The sequence below is a fragment of the Mirounga angustirostris genome, unplaced genomic scaffold, assembly GCF_029215605.1.
Source record: "Mirounga angustirostris isolate CCGP_5_RB_7025 unplaced genomic scaffold, mMirAng1.0.hap1 SCAF_6, whole genome shotgun sequence".
Lineage (NCBI taxonomy): Eukaryota > Metazoa > Chordata > Mammalia > Carnivora > Phocidae > Mirounga > Mirounga angustirostris.
This window is the reverse complement of record NW_026991714.1, coordinates 37493718-37519156: the sequence shown is the minus strand read 5'-3', so window position 1 is coordinate 37519156 and position 25439 is coordinate 37493718. Positions and strand designations below refer to the sequence as shown.

General features: G+C 42.0%; 1 protein-coding gene and 1 long non-coding RNA gene across 3 annotated transcripts in view; one reads left to right on the top strand and one right to left on the bottom strand.

Annotated features, from left to right (window-relative positions):
- PPP2R5A (protein phosphatase 2 regulatory subunit B'alpha) overlaps window positions 1-781 on the bottom strand; it is a 72983-nt gene extending 72202 nt beyond the window's left edge. Inside the window, exon 1 of the mRNA XM_045877178.3 lies at window positions 9-781. Within this exon, the coding sequence (XP_045733134.1) occupies window positions 9-189 (181 nt within the window). The 5' untranslated portion in view covers window positions 190-781. The remainder of the gene's footprint in view (window positions 1-8) is intronic.
- On the top strand, window positions 736-25123 carry LOC135364715 (uncharacterized). 2 transcript variants are annotated; one of them, XR_010412279.1, is made up of 3 exons: window positions 736-869; window positions 22661-22866; window positions 23887-25123. It is a non-coding gene; the product is annotated as an uncharacterized LOC135364715 (long non-coding RNA). The 2 variants fall into 2 exon arrangements; XR_010412278.1 differs by lacking the exon at window positions 736-869 and adding an exon at window positions 1161-1558.
- Window positions 25124-25439: the final 316 nt, after the last annotated feature.

Sequence of the window (25439 nt, the reverse complement as noted above, 5' to 3'; positions counted from 1 at the left end):
GAGGTTACCTTTCAGCTGGGGCAAGGGGTGCAGCTCCGCCTGGCTGCCCTGGCTGCGGAACTGCGACGAGCCCTGGGAGCGCTTCTGCCTCTGCGCCTTGCGCACCGATTTCCGGGTGAAGCCGTCCACTTTCTCCGAGGCCGAGATGGCGGCGCTGGCAGCCCCCACCGGCGGCGACGACGACGACATCGCCGCGGCCCTGGCGCTTGGCAGCTCCGGCTGCTGCGTGCACGGAACGGGCAGCGGCAGGAGGAGGAGGCGGGGGAGAGGCGCCGACAGCTCGCGCCCCTCCGCCTCGTCCCCCCGGCCGCGCCGCCCTCCCGCTCCCGGGCGCCGCCGAGCTTCTCCTCGCTGCCCGCCGCCGCCTCACGGCCACATCTCAGTGCCGGGGATTCCGGGTCCCCGCCGCGCGGCCACCTCCCGGGGCTGACGGAGGCAAGGGCGGGGGCGAAGGGGGGTGAAGAAGTTGTTGACTTCGGGCGCGGAGGGCGGGTGGAAAAGAGCCTGAAGTTTGGACAACTGAGGCGAGGGCGCGGGGGTGCGGACGCCAAGTGCGCCTCTCTTCTCTTCAGCCCAGTTCGCTGGCCGGCCGGCCGGCCCCTCAGTGTCCGCTGCCAGCACAGCCCGCCCTGCTAGGAGCCTCCTCCCGAGGCGCTGCCATCGCGGGTCCCCTCCGAGTCGCCGCCGCGGTGCCCGCTCTTCCCTGTCAGCGCCGGACCCTCATCTCCCGGGGCGGTTACCCGCCGCCCCGGCTCTGGGCGCGCACACACTCGCTCCTCACAGCGTCTAGCGGTCCGAGCCCCCTCCCCCACGCGCCCTTCCGCCGCCCCCGGAGAACCCCCAGCGAGCGACCGCTACAACTTGAGAAGGTGGAGGGTGCACGCGGGGGGGTGGGTAGTGTGTGTGCGTGTGCGCGCGCGCTAGGGCGCGCGGCCCGGGGGAGGGGCCGCGCGAGGGGTGGGGAAGGAGGAGATTGACTGACAACTTCCGCAGGGTCCCGCCAGCCTCTCCGACGTTCGGGAGAGAGTAGGAGGTGGGAAAACATGCCAGTTCTCTCAGCCAATCGCAGGGCTAAGCGGCAGGAACGGGGTGAGGCGTGGCCTCCTACACGGTCTATTAAGCTGAGAGGTTAGGCTGAGAAATGGGGCGAGGTTGTGTGACCGACTTCTGCCACAGCCAATCGTAAGTGAGGACGGCAAGCGGTGCGCCGCTACGTCACAACAGCGCGATGAATTCTTCTGGTAGAGAGGGGAAGTGCCCCGCCACCGGCAAGCGGATTTGCACGCCTGCGCAACAGCTCCAGGCTCTAATTGCTCTTCTGACAGCCTATGAGAAGACCAGAAGACTAGAGTGGTAGTTTGGAGAGCAAAATGAAGGCCCTTTCCCGTCCCTGTCCCCTCAGTTGGCCAATGAGGAACTGAAGCGACTGATGGGGCTTGAGGTCTGGGACGGGAAAGAGCGCCAGGTGTTACATCACTAAAATGGGTGGAGCAGAAGTCTGGTTTGGGAAAAGAGCGGTTGGATTGACGGGCGAAGGGGCCCTGGGGAAGGCGAGAAAGTAAGTCCGCCCATTTGGAGTTGGGCACTGGGTTCCTGGGCGGGCCTTGGAACCTCCACTGGTCCTAAACCGCGTAATTAGTAGTTGCGGAATAAATTGGTAGCTCTTGAGTGGTTCAGGCACCGTGGTTCCGACAACTGTTTTCGCGCCTAGTGTGGGCAGTCTAGCATCTATTGCTTCAAAGAGTTCTCCGTATCCACACCATCCTAGAAGAGGTTTCTCGTGCCCAAGTTAGTATCCCACTAATTTTCACCCCTTCTTCAGCCAGAGGCCTTCGGCTTCTCCAACAGAACGAGTACAGACTCGATGATCAGTGGCTTGTGGATTCGGGGGCTTGCCATTTACTCTCACTGTGATCTCTTCCTTGGAGATCACAAACTTCTTAAGGACAGGGACTCGTTATCTTTGTGTGTGTGTGTGTGTGTGTGTGCGCGCGCGCGCGCGCGCACGTGCCGCGGGGTGGGGCGGGGCTTTGCGTATCATGTTTAATAAAAATAAGTGAGTTGATTTGTATGAGAAATAAGCAAAAGGGAACCAAATGTTCTCTCTCTATTATAAGACTATTACAAGACTCTCACTACCCAATTAGTACTAAGCGAAATTCATAAATTGATTTGTCATTTACGTAAAAATTGATAAACCTTTGCAGAGTGGAAGAAGTTTTAAAAAAAATTAAGCCTAGAAAAATTTAAAAATTAAATAAGTAAGCACAACAGTGTCTGCCTTTGGCTTAGTGGTTTTGCGCTGGTGGGCCCAAACCATTCCTTTTCCCAGGAGCTCCAGACATTTTCCTTTCCACTTGATAAAAATAGGTGCCATATGTTTAAGCAAAAGTACCTGTGCATATGTACAGAAGATTTCAACTTTGGGAGAAAGTTGGATTCTAGATCCAGGACCAAACCAATTACCTCAAAACATCTTCCTCAAATTCAAGAGTGGTGAAACTGTATACAATTCTCCCAGTCAAGGAGGTTCAAACCTCAGCAGCAGCTTTGACAATCCAGTCAAGCTCCAGACCATATTGAATCTACCTTCGAAAACGTTCAGTCCAGGCCCTCTCACAATTTGCAGTCAACCCCCAAATATACTTCAGGGCTTTGAACTTCACTGCCAGATCAGTCTTTTAAAACTCCATTTGTTGCAGTCAACCCCCAAATATACTTCAGGGCTTTGAACTTCACTGCCAGATCAGTCTTTTAAAACTCCATTTGTACCTTATTCACGTTTGAAGAACTACCCAGTACCTACAGAATAGAGTCCAAATTCAAGGCTGTCCTCAAGCTAACTCCTACCTGTTTTCAAGGCATAAACCACACCATGTCCCTACACAAACTTTCAGGTCAGACACATCATTCCACATACTGATCACCTAAAAGTAGTTGTACTCCCTTAACCCTCTGTCTTTACTCTTCCAACATCTTGAAATAATCCTTTTTCTCTATCTGGTTGAAACCTATCTTTTCTTCAAACCCCAACTCGATCCCTATCTTTTATGAAGCCATTTATGATAATCTGGCCAGAAGTGATGTCTCCCTTCTTTACATTGCCAAAGCATTTATTGTCTACATCACCAACATGGCCTGTCATCACACACCATTGGAGATGGCACTATGCTCTTCCTCCCCTGAAGGTTTATAAACACCAAGAGATCAAGAACTTAGTCTTTCTATACCTTCGTATCCCCTACCAAGCACAAGATAGACCTACAGTACATAACCTAGTTTTTAGTTCTCAAGAGCAGGGTTTCTGAAAGTGTGGTCATTTGATCACCTGCATCAGAATTCTCTGAGGTGCTTATTTAAAATGCAGATTCCGGGGTGCCTGGGTGGCTCAGTTGGTTAAGTGTTCCTCCAACTCTTGATTTTGGCTCAGGTCATGATCTCACGCTCCTGTGTTGGGCTCCTCACTCAGCAGGGAGTCAGCTTCTCTTCTTCTCCCTTGTCCCTTTCTATGATCTATCTCTGTCCCTCCCCCCACGCATGCGTGCTCTCTCTCTCTCATATATATATATAAAATCTTAAAAAATAAGATAAAATAAAATGTAGATTCGTGGACCTGATCCCAGACATACAGAACAAGAACCTATGGGAAAAGCCCTGAGAAATGCATCTTTAATAAGCTCCCTAGATCATTCTTATGCACACAAATGTTTGAAACTACTATTCTCTGGATATTACTTTAAAAGATTGTAAATGACTAGAAGTCAGAGGTAGTACAATTAATAACAAAGAGAATTTAATAGGCTAAGAAGGTAGAATAAATAGCAGAAAACAAACCAGTGGAGTAAAGCTAAAATTCATACAGGAATATGATAATGGATACTGGAAAATAGATAACAGAAACAAGTTGTTGAGAGACGTGGAACCAGCAAAGCTATCTAGGCTTTCTGAAATGGCCCCTTGGGGAAGAATTTTGAGCACAATTTTAAAGAGTGAGTCAAAACCTGAAAAGAGAAAAGGATGTCATTCCAGATTCAAGTCACCAAACATCTTGGGGGAGGTGGGAAGAACAATAGCCCAAGAATCAAAAGGCCTGACTTTCTTACTTACCAGTAGTATGATCCTGCCAAGTCACTCACTCTCTCAAGAGCCTTGGTTTCCACATGTGTACATAAGGAAAAAAGTTAAGTGAACAGCCTTCCTTACGGGGTTGGCATGAGTTTTAAATGTGACACATGAAAGAAAATACTGGGGAAAGCGGAAGCTATACACATGATAATTTTATACACATAAGATTTTTCATGCACTGTCATAAGTAAATAAGGTATCTGGGACCTAAACAGAGATTTGGTCACTAAGAATCATCTATCAGGAAACTGCAATTGCAGTACTAATCTATAGGTGCCTTTGATGCAGGAAGACTGTTGACAATGATTCCATGCCATAGATCTCTTACCTCTTCCCATCTCTGAAGACCCTTGCTAAACAGTGATTCAGAGGCCAAGGCTTCATCACTGGCAAATTCTTTGGATTGGTTTGTCCTCACATGACGTGATTTCCTCAGTCCATAAACATAAGTACACTTACTGATCTCATTCTTTTATTCATAATGCCTAGCTCGCTGAGGAAAATGAGTAATTCATGAAACAACAACATCCACAAAAGCAAAATCATGGTCTTTTAATAGTTTTAAAGAGTGCATCAAAGACAGTGTTCTTTCCAAATCACTGTGAAATTCACTAAAACATATCCAAGTGAGGTTTTAGCTATCAACATTCTCTTTCTTTAAGAGCCATGATTCCTAAACCATGCTCTAACAGAACACCAGACAAATGTGCTTTATCTGCAGAATCAAATAGTGGAGGGATTTTCCAAATTTACAAAAGTAAAGTTTGTCCTATATATTTTTCTTAAAAATTTGATTCTCACTACCACTTTATTAGAACCTAAATCAAGATAGTATCTGATTTGTCATAAAATGTTGATTTTTAATACTTCACTTTTTATGTAAATACACTCATTATTTAAAATTTAAAAGGAGTAAAAGGGTCAGAAAAAGTCTCACTCCCATCCCTGTCTCCCAACATCCAGTTCCCCTCCTCAGAGGCAACCAATGCTATCAGATTCTTACATGTGCTTCTTCCAGATATGTAATATGTTTACTTCCTTAAGATTTCATAAATTCACATTTTAAGAAGCTCTACCAGACACTCATGATTTGTAGGTATTTCACACTGCTCCAGACTTCAGTGAACCTTCTAGAATTCTTACAGTTTTATGCATATCCATTCATTCATTCATTATTTTATTCATTAATTCACTCACGTAACAGATATTTATATTTGCATGCTCTGCATCAACAGAATTAGAAAGTTGAAGGAATCTCAACAGCTGATCAGTACAGGTTTGGTGAAGTTGGTACCTGACTCTAGGTAGACCAAGAAGGTCCTTCTTATGTGCCTCAAACTGGTTCAAATTGGAAAGTCCTCTTTTAAAATATATCTTATGGGAGACTTCTGTTTCTATGTACAATGATATCTTCTGACTACTAACTTACTATGCAAGTTGTCAAAGCTTATTAAAATTTGGTTTTTGTAAACTAAACTCAGCACTTTCCTAGATTTTTTCAAGGACTCTAATAATTCTGTGTTGTCTTTCTGGCCCTTGTGCAGGCCCATGTGCTCATTGAGATGATTGGAATTCCTGCAATTTTCAGGAAGTGTCCTTCATTAACAGGGCAAGATCAGTTGTAGTGGTTTTCAATTGCCACCACTTTTGCCTTTTAATTATAAATTGTTTCTAGTCAAGCTTATCATTTTTAAATCAGTTCACTCTAGTCTATTGTACAGGCTATTGTGTTGGTCAACCAGGAGCTTAGACAAGGTCAGTGGCAGTAGAGATGGGTTAGATTGGAGATTTATCTTATGGAGTATATAGGACTTGCAGAAGGTATTATTAATCCCCCCAAACATGGTGGTATCCTTACATGTTATGATTACCATGGAATCTCTCTTCCATAGCTGTGAGGTCTTTTGCTCCATTGAAGCAGGCTATAATCATAAATGTCTGAAAACTTCTGGTGTACCCAATCCTTTACCTATATAAGTAACCAGGATATAATTTGAAGGGGCTCAGCTCATGCCATATCCTCTTGTCCTTGCAGAGTGGGACTAAAAAGCCTGACGTTGGCAGACTCTCCACACTTTAATTCAACCCTGAAAGCATTTTTCAAGTGCCTGCTAGGTGCCAGGCAATATGCCAGACAGTAGGAATGGAAAGATAAATAAAGCATGGGCCTTACAATTTAGTGAGGAGGGGCAACATAAATAAGTAATCAAAGACTACATTGTAAGTGTTCCTTATGGCGTTGTGTGAAAACAGTGGAAAGAAGATCAGAGTTTGGTTTAGGAGGGGGGAACCAGAGAAAATTTAAGAGAAAAAGTAATGCTTGAAGTGAGTCTTGAAACAAAATAGTTTTCATATGGATAAGACCAAAAAAAAAAAAAAAAAAAAAGAATACCTACTATTCAAGAAATTAGCTTCCCCGCATTTCTTTTTCACTAAGAAGGTTTTCATATCTCAGTCAACGAATTTACTTATTTCACACAGTATGTTACCAAGAAAACATTCCATTGCAACAGAATCAACTATACCACACCTTGTGTCAGAATTTGACCTGGAGGTGGATAAAGAAAAAGCAGAGATTGAATTCAACATATGACTTTCCTCTGGATATATTTTGCAAAGCAGTGATTATAAAAATACTATATGGTTTCTTAATATTCCACACATGTGTGGATTTTATATAAATCTATAAGTGGTCTTCCCTTTCTATCCACCTAAGAGGAGCATCTAGGTTTTGAGGCAGTTCCTATCTTAAAATATCTAGCTCCTACATGTCAACAATGTGTTTTCTCTTATTGGCTTGCTGTTTGGGCTCCCACTTGCAAAAACAACCAATTTGGAAAATCCAGTAAATTGATCTTATTTCTTCAATATCAGGTTGTGTCTATGGTTCGAAGAAGCAGTATTAGTAGTATGGGATTTTCAGTTATTATTGAACTAGAAATGCTCCAATGTTTTCAGATCCTAAGTTTTGACTTCTATACCAAAGGATATAGCTTTAAAAAAAAAAAAATGCCTGTCTGTGGCTGTGTATAAATGGAGTCACCACCATAAATTTAACACCTACTACATAGTAGGCACCATTCATTTGAAGAATCCAGCAGAAAGAGATCAAACAAGATCCTCTCTGAAAGTCTCTCTTATCTGTATGACACTCCTCTCTGATACCCTGATAATTTGGTCCCAGTGACTCTTGTCATGTTCAGGAGCAACTTTTTATATTCTTCCATCTCTGGGGGTCCCTATTCTTCTTTTGTAAAAATCACTGAAAATTCAAGCTCTTTTTATTCACTCTATACAAAGGCATTCTCACACACACACAAAATTATACCAAATGGATTGGTCTATCACTACGGTAAGATTGCCTAGCACTGTAACAATTTAGTATATGTGGAACTATGAAGTCCCATTACCAAGAAAGAAAACGGGATTATTAAGAGATATAATGGTGCTCAGTATTTCCTATTCATTCATTCAAACAATATCCATTAACTTCCTATAATGTGTCTGTCTGTTCCAGGTGGTTAGAGAATGAGACAAAGTCTGCCTGCATGGAGCTCACTGTCAGTGGGGAAAGCTCATATTAATTGATGTTCACCTATGAAAACAAAGCAGGGAATAGGCACCAGAAGAAACACCATGTAATTGCACACACAGATGCATACAGCTGTTTAGCTAACCAACAGCATGACCAACTGGTCCTGGTTTACTAGGGACTTTCCAAGTTCTAGCACTGAAAGTCCTTTGTCCTAGGAGCCCCCTAAGTCCTGGGTAAACCAGGACAGTTGGTCACCCTATAAACCAAACAAGCAATGATATCTATTTATTAGGCCTATTATGAGCAAGGCCCATGGCTAAATATTGTGGTCTCAACCCTAAGGGAGCATGAGCTCTTGGGGGAAGAGATGAGGCATGTGTCCAGGAAAAGATGACTTCTCATTGAGGACAATATTTGATGAGAGCTGAGACAATAAACTCTTGAGGAGCTCACAGGTGGTATTTGTGTTGAGGTGGAGGAGATGGGGTTTAAGCTGGAAGATTGGGCATGATTACATAAATAAACGAAAGAGAGTGGCAGCATTTAGAAAGAATCTAATTGAAATGTCTGAACTGGAAATAAAGCATGCCAGGGACAATGTCTCCCTCCTGCAGAGCTGCATTGACTCGTTCAAGAACAACTGATGAAGGACACGAATGTGAAAGAAAGCCAGCATCACTTGCACTTAAATCATCACCACAGAAGATTTATTACCTTTGACTTTAGTTTAAAATTATGTGAATAAATATTTTGATTTCTAAAAATCTTAAAAAAAAAGAAAGAAAGAAAGAAAGAAAGAAAGAAAAGAAAGAAAGAAAGAAAGAAAGGAAGAAAGAAAGAAAGAAAGAACCAGGAAGTGGTAAGGTGGGGCACTATTCAACTGCTTACTGGGTGTCTCTCAACTCAAAATGTCTGACGGATTACTCCCATCTCCGTCTCCCCTCTCTGTCACTACTTGGTATCACCATCCACCAGTCAGTCAAGGGAGGAATGGTATGAAGGCATGCAGGGGGAAGTGCAGGCAGGTTCAGGGGAGGTTAGATGTGTTGGCTAGAGAAGGTGATTTCTGGAGGAGTGGTGGGAGAGAAAGCTGGAAAAGCTATATTGATTCACTCACTTGACAAATATTCAGCACTTATTTTTGGCTATTTTCTGGTCTAGGTTATGGTAATAGAAAGGAAAAAAACATGGGTTTTTTTCCTCAGAGATTCTGGAAAGGGAAACAAAACCAAAAACCAAAAATCCCACAAATCAGCATAGATAATATAATAAATACTGTGACGGACATAAGCACAGAGAAGAAGTGCAGAATCTATGGGGTTGGGATCAAGAAAAGCTTTCTTGAGTACGAGGTTCTAGATTTGAGAACTGAAGACCTATAAGGAGTTAGCTAGGAAAAGAAACAAAGGGGAACCCATTACAAGAAGTGGGAATAGAATATGTAAGGTGCAGAGCCCTGAGAGAAGGAGATACATCCAGAACGTGAAGGGAATTTGGTATGAGTTTTCTACAGTGGGCAGAAGATGAGGGCAAGGCAGGTCATGAAGGGCTTTGTGTGCAGTTATTGGGCTGTGTTCTCAAGTCAGTAGGGATACACTGAAGGGCTTTTAAAAGGTGAGTGGCATGATCACATTTGCATTCTAGGAAAATTGCATTGTTGGCAGTGTAGAGGATGAACTGATTATAGAAGGCAAGGCCAGAGATAGGTAGACCAGTGGGCCAGAAGAGGAATAATGAGAACCTGAAGAAGGCTTCTGAGGTAGAATGAAAAGTTCAGACTCAGGAGATATCATAAATAAAGGACATGGGGATCTATTGGGGGGGAGTGTGGGGAGGTAAGGGACAGAGGGGAGAAAAGAATGCCTCAAGGGTATCTGGATTGAGTGACTGGTGGACAGCAATGCCATTTAGTGAGACAAAGAGGGGAGGAATATAACGGACATAATAAGTTGGACATTGATTTTGAGAGACATGTAGTGAGCAGTTGGATAGTGCCATCTGGAAGGAAAGAGATCTCGCTGAACAGAGAGATCTGAGAGTCATCAGTAAACAGAAAATAGATGAGCTCTAAGAATACCCTTGTTGTTCTGGGCAGAGTGTAGAATGAGAAGGAAAGAAGGTAAAAAAAAAAAAAAAAAAAACCCAGGGTGCCAATATTGGAGAAAGCTGCAGAGAAAGAAGGTGGCATCTGATGATGGCATGTTAACAAGTTTGGACTTTGTCCCGAGGTCAATGGGGAAAATGAAGAATGTTTAAAGAATAGATATGATGTTGAAAGTAGTGTTTTCACCCAGAACACTGGGTAGGGGAAGTGGAAGCCAAAGAGATTGGTTGGAGGTGAGAACAGGTGTCCAGGTGATAAAGGCTTGCCTGGTTGGTAGTAAGCAGTCTGTCAACATCACCTGTGAAAATCACTCAAACTATACTGAATTTTGAAAAAATTCCCAAGTGACAATGCAACCCCCCCAACCCAGTTCATACCATATCCTCTATTCCCTGATGATCACTGGCTTAAACTAAAAATGGCCTTGGGAATAGATATGAGAGACATTACAAAAGAAACACTAGAAAGAGTTGATTAAAAGGAGTTGGCAAGTCAAAGGGAAGAATTATGAATGATGGCAAAGTTTTGAATTGGGGGCCCAATGAACTGGGGGCCTTAAACAAAAAGTCCAAGGGCTGAGCCAGTTTTCTTTTGTGGGAGGGGGAAGAAAAGAGTGTCAGAGGAAGGCAGGAAAGGGGAAGCAAAGATGAATCTGAGGCTACATATGTTGAATTAACAGAGTTTTTAAAGGTCATTGGGGCTAGAGAGCTGGATCTTTATTTTTAAAAAGAGGTGATGACATGTTGTATATTAATTTAGGGAAAGATGAAGATTAGCCTGGGTTGACAGCCTGGAGTAGGCCAGAGCAAAGAAAGAAATTACACAAACATGAGCTTCTTTTTCCTCTGTAAGAAAAAAAAATTTAATGACAGAAACAAAAGGGTAAAAGATATGTAGCTTGTCAAGTGTCTCAGTAGATTCCAGTGCCAAATGGTCAGTAGGACTGCACAGGAGAGGACAAGGGCCCAGTGCAACCTCTTGTATCTGCTGTGACAGTGGGCCAAAGATCAGGAACAAGGCATCCCTCACTATTTGCAAATAGGGCTCAGTGACTCCTCTGAACATACCATATGTGCACACACATGCCCCCTCACACACACTCACCTGCTCACCTGTGTCCTTAATCCTAACCATCTTTCACACAAAACTGTGACATAATCTCTTCAAAATGCCTTTATAGAGGAAGCAAAAATCTATCTACCGACTGAGGATTTCCTCCCAGTTTCAAACAAGGCCTATGTAAGATTTCTGGCTTTCCCAGCTTCTTGACTGGCTAAGGCCTTTTCTTGCTCTCAGTAGCTAAGACTCACTCCCTCACACTGAATTATACTGATTGAATTTCCCTACTTTGGATCCAGGATATGGGATAGGACTGGAGAAAAACCATAACCTGTGTAAGATACGATTCTAGTCCTTGCCCATGTTGAACTCCATATTTCAACATGAATTATTTGAGTATTAGTCTTCAAAAGAGAGAAAGTACTAAATCAATTCAATGATGTATAGTACTGTTTCCTTCTAGATGCTAAGAAGTATATGCCATGTGCTAAAAAGATAAAGGTGAGGAGGGCAAAGCTTTTGTTCTCTTGGAGTTTACAGTTCCAGGAAGAAGAAAAGTCAAACACACAGAAAGTCACAGTATAAGTTAAGATAAGAAATGTACAACAAATGCAATTAGAACTAAAGGAGGGAAGGGATCCTGGGTGGCACAGTCGGTTAAGTGTCCAACTCTTGGTTTTGGCTGAAGTCATGATCTCACTGAGGATTTCCTCCCAGTTTCAAACAAGGCCTATGTAAGATTTCTGCCTTTCCCAGCTTCTTGACTGGCTAAGGCCTTTTCTTGCCCTCAGTAGCTAAGACTCACTCCCTCACACTGAATTTGCCTCACCGAGCCCCACATAGGACCCCACATTCAGTGGGGAGTCTGCTTGAAGAAGATTCTTTCCCTCTGCCCCATCCCCCCCCCCACTGGCACTCTCTCTCTCTCTCTAAAATAAATAAATAAATCTTTTTTTTTTTAAAAAAGAACTAACGGAGGAAAGATAATATTCTGATAGGGAATGAAGAACAGGTAAGAAGGAGGAGCAGGCCATTTAAAATTAACCTTGAAGAATGCATAGAATTTCAATGGGTAGATATGTAGAGGAAAAGGTGGAGAACATTCTAGTGGGGAACAGCATGAGCCAGGTTGCTAAGAGGGGAATGTGTGTGGCTTATTTGGAGAACAGAAAGTAGATTAATTTGGCTGAGGTATAGCAAAGTAATAGGAGATAAAGCGGAACACAAACTGGGGACCTATTACAGGAGACTTTGAATGCCAGGGTAAGGAGTTTGTATTTAATTCTTTAGGTAGCAAGAAGATGTTGAAAGATTTTGGAGTAGGGGAGTGATTGACCAGACCTAGCTATAATATGTTTAACCCCCAGTTGTTAACTCAGAGAAATGAAGGGAGGAGAGACGGCAAGCAAAGAGAAATATCAGACTTGTTGGATTTAACATGACTGTGGACTCTCCAAGTGAAGATGCTCATTAACACTTGGAATAAGGGTCAGTGTTCAGGAGAAAGGCATGGTTAAGGTCTTTGTTTCTTCATCTAAAAAACAGGAACAAGTATGTTTACTTTGAGAAAGAATGCACTGAAAAACACCACAATGCTGGTAATGGGCACGTGCGACAGATCTGATGATGGCAGTTGTGGTGGGGGTAGCATCAGTAGTAGTTGTACAGCTAGTTCTTCCTTGTAACCTTCTTTTCTCCCCCAAATTCTGCCCTGTGTTCAGGAAATAGAAGAGCAAACCTTTGGTTCAGCCAGAATTGCTCCTTCCCCAAGATGACCAAGGCTGTATATTGGGTCAAGCAGTTGTATTGGCTCCTTGGTCCCTTAAGATAATTCTAGGAGAGCTCTCAGCCCCTGGTAAATAGAGTTTTATTGAGTGTCTTTTGTTTTGTCTTCTGTATCCAGATAGAGAGCTCAGAAAAAAACCATAGTTCTGGATAAATGAATGAATGGAGCTTAAAAACATGTAAAACAGTGTTTATTGTTTAGGGATATCTAGAGAGTATATTTATATACATTTATATATGTACACACACATGCACACAAAACTTTATATATATATGTACACACACATATATATATTCCTAAACAATAAATAACATTTTATTTTTAAAAAAATTCATATGAATTAAAAACACCAAATTCAGAGATCTTGTTACTTCCTAGAAGGAAGATAGGAAGGGGAATACAATTAGGAGGGGTACACTGAGGGCTTTAACTATATCTGTAATATATACTAGATATAGATATAGATATAGATATAGATATAAAATAACTATATATGTAGTTATATATAATAACTATATGTGTAATATACATATTACATATAATATACATATATACACACTAGATGTTGGATTGGGTGTTTATTATATTATTCTCCAGAGTTTGTGTGTAGAAAATAATATATTTATGTGCATGTGTATTTTAAAATTTTGTAGTAAAGAAAGTGGTCTCTGTATGTTAGAAATGGTGAGATTGAGCTGATACATGGACACTTACAAAAGGAGAAACCTAGATAAGGAGGGAATCCTTTGCAACTTGCATTTGAACCAGCCAGCAGAGAGACTGCCAACCCTTAAAAAAGAAAGAAAAAGGGAAAGAGGGCGCCTGGGTGGCTCAGTTGGTTGAGCGACTGCCTTCGGCTCAGGTCATGATCCTGGAGTCCCTGGATCGAGTCCCACATCGGGCTCCCTGCTCAGTGGGGAGTCTGCTTCTCCCTCTGACCCTCCCCCCTCTCATGTGCTCTCTCTCATTCTCTCTCTCTCAAATAAATAAATAAAATCTTTAAAAAAAAAAAAAGGGAAAGAAAAGAAAAGGAAAAGGAAATGCAATTCTTTATATCCCTGGGGAGAAAGGAAGTAGACCTTCCCTAACAATGCTTTAAAAAAGCCTCAAAAAGATCAAACTTATCTGCAGGTAACTTAACTGCCTAGACACTCAACCTTGTAGCAACACAATGTTCAACATCCAATAAAAAATTACTACACATGCAAATAAGCAGGAAATGTGGTTCATAAACAAGAAAAAAAAAACAATCAATAGAAACAGATCCAGAAATGACAGAGATTATGCAATTAGGTGGCAAGAACTATAAAAGAATTATCATAAATACGTTCAGGAATTTAAAGAAAAACATGAAAATAATGAGGAGCAAAATGGAAACTATAAAAAGGAATCTAATGGAACTGCTAGAGTTGAAAATTACAATATCTGAAATGAAAAATCCAATAAATGGGCTTAACAGCAGCTTAAATCATGCAGAAGAAAATATTAGTGGACGTGAAAACATAGCAACAGAAACTACTCACACTACAGAAAAGAAGAGGGCCAGAAAAAAAAAAAAAAGGAATAGACCCTTGATGAGACATTAGAAAATGGTCAGAAATAGTGTAATTGAAATCCCAAAGAAGGGTGGGGAAAGCAAGAAGTAATATTTGAAGAAATAACAGCAGAACATTTTCCAAATTTGGTGAAAACTATAAACCCATCAATTTAAGAACTCCAACAAATCCCAACTAGGATAAAAATCAATTTAGGTAGAAATTTTACTCTGAATTTTTTCAACAATGGAGTGATTTTCTGAATGGACCAATACTTAAAGGTGCTGGTCCAGGGAGGCGTAAATTGGAGGTAACTGTACAACATGTAATGTGGGAAAATAGAAACCAGCCTAGAAGATACAAACACAGAAAGATAATAAAGGAGAAAGGTGGGCCGTCTGGAGAAACCAAATATGGGAGGTGCCAACATATTGCAGAGCAAGGAGAAAAACTCATGAGAATAAAGGAGGATGGAGTGGGATCTCTAGGTTTCCTCCCTTTTTCTTTTTTCTCTTTCTCTTTCTTTCTTTCTTTCTTTCTTTCTTTCTTTCTTTCTTTCTTTCTTTCTTCCTTCCTTCCTTCCTTCCTTTCTTCTTTCTTTCTTCCTTCCTTCCTTCCTTCCTTTCTTTCTTTCTTTCTTTCTTTCTTTCTTTCTTTCTTTCTTTCTTTCTTTCTTTCTTTCTTTCTTTCTTTCTTTCTTTCTTTCTCTTCTTCTCCTGTCACTCTATTTTATTTCTGGACAATAGTCATCTTAGAACTGGATTTGAAGCTCCATTCTTTTCCCTATCCAGTCTATTCTGCAGTTCACTGCAGGGTGGCCTTCTTAACCTAAAGAATCACATCATTCCTCTTCCAGACATCTTTAGAGAAAGTGGTAGCCTCAGGAGTTCTTGTATAAGACTACCACAGGGATGGACCATGCCTCCCTGCAATTAAACAGATATGATTTGGCCCTCAGTTTCTGAAAACTTCCTGTATTTAGGGCTTCATGTTATTCCCTACTTTGTCTTGCTTTTATTGAGCCCAAGTCTCTATGAGTTTGTAGACTATCACTATTAGAAGTGCTTTATGCTTCATTTCCCTCTTGCATCTAAGTGGACTCACACCTGTCCTTTTAGCCTCTTCCATGCCTGGAGTTGGTGAAGACCTATGTTGGCACTCTTAACCCCAGTTCATAGGACTTGAAACTGGGAAGCCACCTGGATGTCTCTTTGCAGCCAAATTTCCTGGCAAGGAGGGGTTGAGAAAGGCATATTGGCCTTAGAATCAGGGTTTGAATTATAGCTCCGATTCTGCTAAGAGTCAAGAACTGTGTTGTCCAATATGGTAGCCACTAGCCACATGTGGCTATTGAACTCAGTGTGACTGAAGAACAGAATTTAAAATTTTATTTAATTTTAATTAAATTTAATTTTAATTTAAAACCTGACACACTCCAAATCATTTTGCCATTAAACACATTGTGGAAAATATTGTTATATTGTTGTATATATGTCAGGTGTATGCATACATATAAACACACCTCTGATCTAACTGATATCAGTGGATTGAATGGTTGAATGAATTTTTTTACACACCAGTGTAATTTTATGTTTTTTTGAATATTTTATGCAGGCAATGCAAGTTACGGTGATACCTATGTAAATAATAATTGGTAATAAAATTGAAATACTTAATTTTAATTATGATATAATAAATTGTGTTTCTAGTTTAAACAAGTAAATATGGAAAATTTTTAACACTTAAAGCGCAGGCATCCTACTACTGATGCAGAATTGAATAAAGACGCAGAAGCTAGTATGTACTCTAAATCAATAAAGACAAAAGAGACTGGAAGAATGCATGTCGCAAATTTCAGAATGAATGGCAATTGCGATTTGCTGCAGCAAAGCAAAATGAAAAAGCTGTTTGTAAAAAATAATTTTAAAGGGCGCCTGGGTGGCTCAGTTGGTTAAGCAACTGCCTTCGGCTCAGGTCATGATTCTGGAGTCCTGGGATCAAGTCCCACATTGGGCTCCCAGCTCAGCGGGGAGTCTGCTTCTCCTTCTGACCCTCCCCCCTCTCATGCTCTCTCTCTCTCCCATTCTCTCTCTCAGATAAATAAATAAAATCTTTAAAAAAAATTTAAAGATAATAAAATAGGCAATATTAGGAGATAGTTTCAGCCAACACATAGAGAATTTACTAAAAAGTTTCCTCTCAACAGTCAAAAGAGAATCAATATTAGTTGCCTGAAATTAGAATTCAATGTCCAAAAAATACTTTAAAAATAATTTTTTGCAGGATTTGAACTTCTAACTTTGGCAGCTATAGGATGACTTAGATTCTTGCACACAAACGAAAATCCTTTTTACATGAAGAGATAATAAAAGAAATTATTATTTCAGTTATGAAAATTTTGTTGGAAAAGTATGAGAAAAAAAGCTAAAAAGGACATTTTACAAAAAATAAAACCTCTGCCATTAAGCCTCTAAACAATTGCCCATTGGATACAAAATCTTTCTAACCATATCAAACTTCTATTGGTTCAAAGTGTGAAGCATGGTAAGAGCTTTCTTCAGTGTTGGAGAAATCATGCAATATAAGAGATACTGTCCACTTAATACTTTGGATGTGTTTTGTCTCAAAAGGCTTTCAAATTTACTTGAAAAAAAAAATCTTATGTCACAGCTTAGAAACTGAACACATTGGTGGAGATGTGGTGAGTTATTTATATCTGTCAAAGAAAAACTTCACCTAGGGGCGCCTGAGTGACTCAGTCCTTAAGCATCAGCCTTAGGCTCAGGTCGTGATCCCAGGGTCCTGGGATCGAGCCCCACATTGGGCTCCCTGTTCCGCGGGAGGCCTGCTTCTCCCTCTCCCATTCCCCCTGCTTGTGTTCCCTCTCTCGCTGTCTCTCTCTCTCTGTCAAATAAATAAATAAAATCTTTAAAAAAAAAAGAAAAGAAAAAGAAAAACTTCATCTAGATATGAAAACATATTTTCTATCTCAGCAATGGGTTCCCCAACTACGTAAAGTCAAAAGTCTGGATTTATTGAAATGTTAAAATAAGAAACTGATCTTTCTTCTATTGCTTCATTCTTCTTATATGAAACACATTGGAGACATTTGTGTTCAGTTTTCTGGACAGTGTCATGGATATAGTAGTTAAAATTGTTCTTATGAATGTACAAATGCTATGAATTATCAGCTTGTAGAACTGTAGAAATAGAAAATGAATGTAAAGATCTTGTTCTTTTCCAAAGCTCATTGGTTGAGTAGGGGAGGACCTTTACAAAGATTTATCATACTGTTAACTCAAATTGAAGATTTTCTTGAAATGAAAGGAATACCTGCCAAATATTCAATAGTCAAAGACAAAAAGAGAGTAGTGTGATTTATATTTCCTTACTGAATATCACATTGCATTTGAATGAGCTAAATTTGAAGTTCCGAGGAAGGAAAAATGTATTTACTAGAATGTACAAGAATTTATGATGAAATGGAAATTTTTCATAATAATAACAACAATTTAACCCATTTTCTTTTTTTTTTTTTAAGATTTTATTTATTTATTTGACAGAGAAAGAGAAAGCACAAGCAAGGGGAGCGGGAGAGGGAGAAGCAGGCTCCCCACTGAGCAGGGAGCCCAATGCGAGACTCAATCCCAGTACCCTGGGATCATGACCTGAGCCGAAGGCAGACGCTTAACCTTCTGAGCCACCAAGATGCCCTTAACCCATTTTTCTAATATGAATTAATATACAGAGGGTTTTCACTGTAAGCAAAAGGATTATGTAAATTAGTTGTAAAAACTAAAAATATATGAATCTTTCACTAATATTGATGAATTTATAGTTGCTCTTAATTTATGCAATACTCCTTTGATTTCAGTGTTAATACTACTGAGTTGACACAAGAGTTAGGGAATTATTTAACTTGAACAGACAATTTTGAAACAGATTTGCTTCAAAGTCAGATCATTTCTTCTAAAATACAGGAACCAGTTTTGACAATATGGATGCAAAATTAAAAAATGATTTTTGGAAATTGACTCAGTTATTGGAAAACTTTTAACTTTGGAGAAACTTGGGGATGTGAATCTACTTTTTCAGCTATAAATTATGTGAAATAGAAATACAGATCAAATATTTCTGATGCCAATTTAGCATTTGAATTGAAATGTGCTCTAAGTTGAAAAATACATGCTAGATTTAGGAGATTTCACATAAAAATGTGAAACATACAATTAACTGTTATTGATTACACTGTTGAAACGTTAATGTTTTAGAGGTATTTTGTTAAATATATGTATTATTAAAATTAATCTTACCTCGTTCTTTTTACCTTTTAATGTGGCTACCAGAACATTTAAACTTACACATGTGGCTCACATTTGTGGTGTGTGTTGTATATATTTTTTACTTCCCAGTTTTATTGAGCTAAAATTCATGTACAACATTGTATCATGAAATTTTTATGGGCATCTCTGCTGTAGAGTAGGGGCTTCAGAACTTGGGCTCTGAAACCAGACAGCCTGAATTTAAGTCTAGTTGCAGACACTTTTAGTTGTGTACCTTGGGCAAGTTGTCTAACAGCAACAGTTTTTTCCCCATCTATGGGGATAATGGGCCGTCTGGGTGTTTAAGTGTCAGTCTTCAGCTCAGGTCATGGTCTCTGGGTCCTGGGATGGAGCCCTGCATCAGGCTCCCTGCTCAGTGGGAAGCCTGTTTCTCCCTCTCCCTCTGCTGCTCCCTCCACTCATGTGCTTGAGTGCTCTCTCTCTCTCTCAAATAAATAAATAAAGTCTTATAAAAAATGAGGATAATAATCGTTCTTACCTCATGGGGTGGTTATAAGAATACTTAAACTGTGTCTGGCTCATGTGGAATAGCTGTTGCTGTTGTAATTATTACGATTCTCTATTAACTCTGTGACCTTGAAAGTTCCTTAGCCACAACTTACTAATACCTAAAATAGTGACAACAGCGCTACATCACAAGATGTCTTCCTGAGCTAATGAGATAACATATGCAAAATTGGGTGACCACCGAGTGCTTGCTGAATCTTCCAGATCTTAGCTGGCATTCAGAAGTCTCTGTAGTCTGGCTCAGCTCACCATTCTTAAATTCAACAGTATGCATGAAAGCAGACGCAAACCATAAGGTGCCCTTGAGTTCTTAAACATTATGTTTATTGGGGTGCCTGGGTGGCTCAGTTGGTTAAGTGGTTGCCTTCAGCTCAGGTCATGGTCCCAGGGTCCTGGAATCAAGCCCCGCATCGGGCACCCTGCTCAGCAGGAAGCCTGCTTCTCCCACTCCCCCTGATTGTGCTCTCTCTCTCTCTCGCAAATAAATAAAATCTTTAAAAAAATAAAAAATAAAACATTATTTTTATTATTCTCCACCATGAAACTCCTCCTTTGAGTATTTGTTCCCCAAACTAGCCTTTCTTGGGGACTCCCTAATTCTGCCCTTTTATCATCTAGACTGAAGGCCCATTCCCCTGCGAGGCTCTCAGTGTGGACTCCAGCCCCATTATGATCTCTCTCTAAATTCCTCTCTCCTCTAAATTCCTGAAATATTTTCCACCCATTGTGTACATTTGGCATTTAATCATATACTACCTTGTATTGTTGTTTAAAGTAATCATGGTTATGTCTCTCTCTGATCAGGTTAGAGTGAGTGCTTTATAATTTGTGAATTCCCCCAATAGCACATGATAATTCTTCAAGAAATATTTGGTCAATAAGTGGGAACTACTGGAAAAATTAGGGGGGAATAAAGAGTTCTGACTGGGGATATCCAAGTATCCTCTACAGAGAACAAAGAGTACACTGAAGAACGGAAGTTTTAAGCGAAACTTTGAGATAAGCATGAAAGGGCCAGACAGAGCTGATATGGGAAGTGAGAAGGGTAGAGGGGGTAGGACAGAGCCAAGGTCAGGGAGCAAAGTGGACCCCACTCTGAAGGACTGTCCTAGAACTCAGGACACAGTTCCTTCTTCCCACAGTCCCTCCAACAGCTATTTCTGATCACATCCAATTTTAGGAAGTGACACCAGGTCGCATCCCAATCAGTTCTCTTGCCCATCTCATATGGTTTATTCCCAGAGCTTCCTTCCTCTTGCTCTGGGAGTGTTCACCACACCAGGGTATTTAAGATGTTTGGAAATCCTTTCCTCTGCTTTAGTTTTGCTAACCACCCGAAAGTGAATGAGTTCACATGTCCTCCTCCCCTATCGTTTGCATTCACAAATCCCCCAGGGCACTCTATCAGAAGACACCTTACTGCCTGCAGTCGTTGTAGAATCGCAACACAGGGCCTGTTCTATAACAGGCAGCCCATAACCACTGGATGAACTAATGTCACATGGTTGATTCCTGTTTGGGCCACCGTGGAGGAAAAACACAGTTAATGTGGAGAGAAAAAAGCTGTTGTTCAACCATGACTCATGGATTTAACTCTCAACACAAGGTTCAAGTTTATTTTGCACTTTTGTTGCCCCAAGGTGAGGGTGAACTGGCAAGGAGAAAGGGAAGCAGCATGGTGGGAGTCAGGAAAGGCATGATTCAGGCCTTAACACTAACATCAGTGTGAGTCGGGGCACCAACTCATTTGGGTTTGCGAAATACAGAGGTGCTGTCCCATGTCAAAATTCTGTTATTCTAAAGTTATACTGTTGTCATTAGGTATGATGCACTAATGACAGTCATACCTGGAAGGGGATGGACCTTTCCTGGGGAAAAGGGCCACTAATCACTGGACTTGGGAAAGTAGGACATCTCAGTTCTGGTTATCCTGGCTACCAGGCTCGGGGACCTGTGACTAACAGAGGCCAGCTCACAGGGGGAGACACCGAGCTGTCTTCATCACTTGCTCATGCTCTCTCCATCCACCCAGGTACAACCAGTCTCTTTTTCTCTTTCTTTCTAACTTTATTCCCAGCCCCCAAGCTGAAATCTGATTATGTAATTAAGCACTCAGTAAGTGTTCTCCAATGCTGATTTTTAATGAAGTTGGCTAATACTGCTTCCTGTTTTGAAAGACACAAACCCATTTAAAAAGCTAGTCCGTGCCCCCAATACCCACTGCTTCTTAGAAACCAAATGGGCATTTTAACCATTGGTTTAGAGGAAGAATAATCATATGTAAATAGGTTAAAGTTCTCACAAGAGACAGTAGCTGTTAAAAAGAGAAACGCCGGTAGCAGGATATGATTGTGATACAAAAACTAGTACCAGTCTGTCTGTCTGTCTAGATCTCTAGTCTAGCCTCCCTATTCTCAGATTGTTCTGGGTTAATATCAAAAAGATCATGAATATGGTGACTCCTAGAGCCTGCTTTTCTCATGGGATTTTGGAATGGCACGTAAGAGATATCTGTAAGACCTTTGAAGGCACCTTCCTAGCAAATCACTGCTCAGTCTCCTGAGTAACTTTGGAGAGCTGCTTGGGATGAATTCAAGCTCTACACCAGGCCTGCTCATGTTCCTTCATGAAAGTAGAATCAGGCTGCCCTTCCCAATCTTCTCGGTGTGCACACTGAATAGTACAAGAGGAAAAGAGAGAGAGAAGTTGTGAGTTGTAAGAGTGAGAGTGTTGGGAGAAATGGTGGACATTCGGGAGGGTGTTGTAGTTGTTCTCCATAAACTATTCTGTCTTCTCACCCTAGATCCATGACTACCGACCGCTGAAACTCTAACGCTATTATTTCCCTACTTAAAATCTTTCATCCCCAGGTTGTTTGCCACTGTATCCTTCATTTGCCATTCAAATTCCATCCTACCTGTGTCTTTAGATTCATTTCTCAACACTCCCTGCCCCACCTCGTGTGCTCTCTCCTTTCAATGCTTCTGCCAGGCTGAACTCTCCCTCGGAATGCTTTCCCACCTTCTTCGCCTTCCATCTTCTGCTTGTTCGTTAAGAGGAGTCAGTTGCCACCATCCCCGATACTCCCTTGAGCTTGGTCTTCTTCCTCTGTTAACTCTGAGCACCCAGGCAGATCTCCATCATGGTCTTCATTACAGGGTCCTGCAATCACCTCTTTGCTTTACTGTGTCCCTGACTAGACTGGACCATAAGCTCTTTGAATGGAAGACTATGTATTAACCATCACTGTATTTCTGGTGCCTTGCACAATGCCAGTCATTTATAGAAGATCACTAGATGTTCAACTAGTTGAGTAGGTATAGACTGGGGATAGAACCATCCCAACCAACTAGCATTGGCACAGTGCCATAGAATTCAGTTGGCTTTGTCTCTAGTTCTCTCCTTGGCACAACCGTAAGCTCCTTGGGAATTCTCTGACCTGGGCCCTGTGTCCAGACTCACACTATTCTCTCCAGGTAGACTTGGACCAATCAACTCTGAGTGCCATGCTCTCCCTCTTTTGGAAATCTGTTTCCTGCTTAAACCCACTTGATTCTTTCCCCTCATCTCTTTGCCCCCCTCATCGTTATGTGTGCTGTATTCTGGGTGCACATTTCTGAGTCTAGTTCTGCTTACATGACTGTGTTCCCTCTCTCCTCCACTCAGGTCAAAGTTTGACAGATGGCCATGGCTCTCCACCAAGCCCTCTGCAGTTGCTGCGTGACCACAGATTTGTGAAATAGCAGGCTACCCTGCAAATGACCAATTACAAGTCCCTATGGCTTCTGGGGCAGGCTGACCCCAGGTCCCTGGTGACCAGCTTCCTTCCCAAAATAGTTTCCTGCTTGAAATGATCTTCCCCTCTTCAGCAGGTGGGAATAAGTTGAGCTAAATGCCTTTCAAGTGGTGTGTCATGATGGTTAAGAGCAGGGGATTGAGACTGAGGCATATCTAGCCTACATCCCAGCACAGCCACCTGGTTGCTATCTGGGCTTGGGCAGGTGGCTTAGCCTCTCTAAACCTTATTTCCTCATGTTTACAAAGGGGATAGTGATAGCACCTACTTCACGTGTTTGCCCTGGGATTAAATGAGAAAAGGACTGTGGGTGCTGAGCACTGCTCTTGGCATATAGTTGGGTACTCACTCAATGGTAGCTCTTCTTCCTACATTAGTGATATTAAGAACAGGAATGATAAGAAGCCATATTTAAAATGATGAAGGCAGGGCAGGGCCCAGGTCAGCTGTACTATCAGGTGACCCCCCCACACACACTGCCGCCCCCGTGGCTCCTGCCTGCCTTCTTGCAAGGTGACCCAGCTTGGCCCTGCTCGCTCTATGCAGGGCTGCTGAGTGAGGTCAGAAATTCGGCCAGGATCAGGCTGCCTGGGCATGACCCCTGAGCTGCAGCTGTGGGAGGAGGAGCTCAAGGGGCAGGGGAGAAATGGGGTGTCAGTGGGCTGGCTAGCACTGTGGCGAGGAAGTGGGTTTGTGGTGGGGTGAGGGCGGGGTAAGGAAGAGGGGAGGGGCAGAGCTTGAGAAGTTTCAGCAGGAAGGGAGGCAGTTGAGAAAAAAAATAATCTACCTTGTGGTCTTATTGGCTTCTTGTTATCATTTTCTGAAAATGAAGAATCAGAAAGAAACCAGTACAAGGCTTCTGGGATGTCACGAAATAGCAGGAGGTGTCTTACTGCTGGTCCTATCTGCAGTTCCAAACAAGGAAAAAATGGGCTGTGTTTTAAAAAGTGGTCAGACTCTCAGACCAAGATCTAATGTGCCTTTTTAGCCCCAAAACTCAGGTTGCACAACCCAGCGTTATTTCCACAGGCAGCTGAAGTAATTCTGCTCTTGAAATCCTGCCCTGTGTGACTTTTTTTTTTTTCTTGTTTTTTAGCTCAGTGATTAAATAATCATGACAGAACAGTCTGGGGCACGGACCTGGGCAGTCATCAGCAGCTACCACGTGTTTCCAGAAAGAAGTCTGGCGTCCCGGCACTTGGGGCAGGAGTCATAGAGCTAGTCCCCACCTTTAGGGAGCGCCTGGTCTAATGTCCTTCCCCAGCCATCAGTCATCCAACCGAGTTGCTGCTCAGTGAAGACTGAATGACCCACTGGAGCCGTGCCCTATGGAACCCAAGAAGGTTCTCTTATCACAACAGGAAGCAAAAGTCACGGGAGAGCAGGATTTCAAAAGCAAGATTTCTTCAGCACCTTGGAAACACCCACTTGCCTGCCCAGCCTCCCCTCAGTTTCACCTCTTATCTCCGCTCAATCACTCACCGTTCCAGATCTTTTTTGGACTTCAGTTTCTAAACTTAAATCAGGCTTAATTTTGGGGAGGGGAGGCAGAAGTGAAAGATTTCACTAGGCAATGTATTTGACTCTCAGTCTCCTCACCGACCCATGACATGGCCTATTGTTTGGAACAGTTTATTTTTTGAAATGTCGGAGCTCAGCTGTTCCGTCCTCATCTCAGACTTTGTACATTCAAAAGCAACCCTTCATCTTCATCTTCAAAATCAGCCCGGTTTCCTCATCTCTCTTAAATGGTACCACCATCTACCCAGCCGTTCAAGTTAAGCTTTGATTCACACCTGCCAGCTTCATAAATAGGTACCAACAGAGTCGGCTGATTCTTGGTTTGTCTGAAATGTCACCCTACGGGCCCCTCATCACAGTCACCCCCATGCAGTCGCAGCCTTTATCACTTCCTCATGCCTGGACTCAATAACAACCCCCTACCAGACTTATCAACTCACTCCATGCTGCCCAGTATGTCAAAATTAATTCACCCAGAGCACAGATTTCATCACTCTCTTTGCTGCACGGAAGCTGCATCGCGGCCTATGGTGCGAAGTCCAGCCAGACACCCAGCCTGGCATTCCCCACATTCCTCTGCAGTCTGGCTGCCAACTTCCCCAGGCCATCTCCCCACTCCCCAAAAGACACCCACTGCTCCCACCAGGCTGCTTATAAATACTGCACTCTGCTTGGTGGGGGGCAGATGCTAACTCATGGGAAGGGAGAGAAGGAGGGAGGCAAAGAGAGTGGAAGTACTCAGCTCTATCTCCTCAACCCACCATTCTAGTCCTTACCATGAGCACCCTCCTGGGAACTGTTCCATCTGTGTCTGCACCACTCATTAAAAAACAAACAAGCAAACCCAAAAGCTTTTATCATGGAAATTTCCAAACTTACATAAAAAACCCTCATGAACCCATTTGCCAGCTTCTACAGCCATCAAGTTTTGCCGTATTTTATTTCATCTATCCTCACTCCATATTTGGGGGGGGCGGGGACGGGAGGGAACCATTTTAAAGTAAATTCCAGACATTATGTCAGTTTATTCCCAAATACCTCTGCATGAACCTCAAAAAAGGACCTTTTTTTTTTTACACAACCACAATGCCATTCCCACCTAATAAAATTGCTAATTCTTTCCTATCA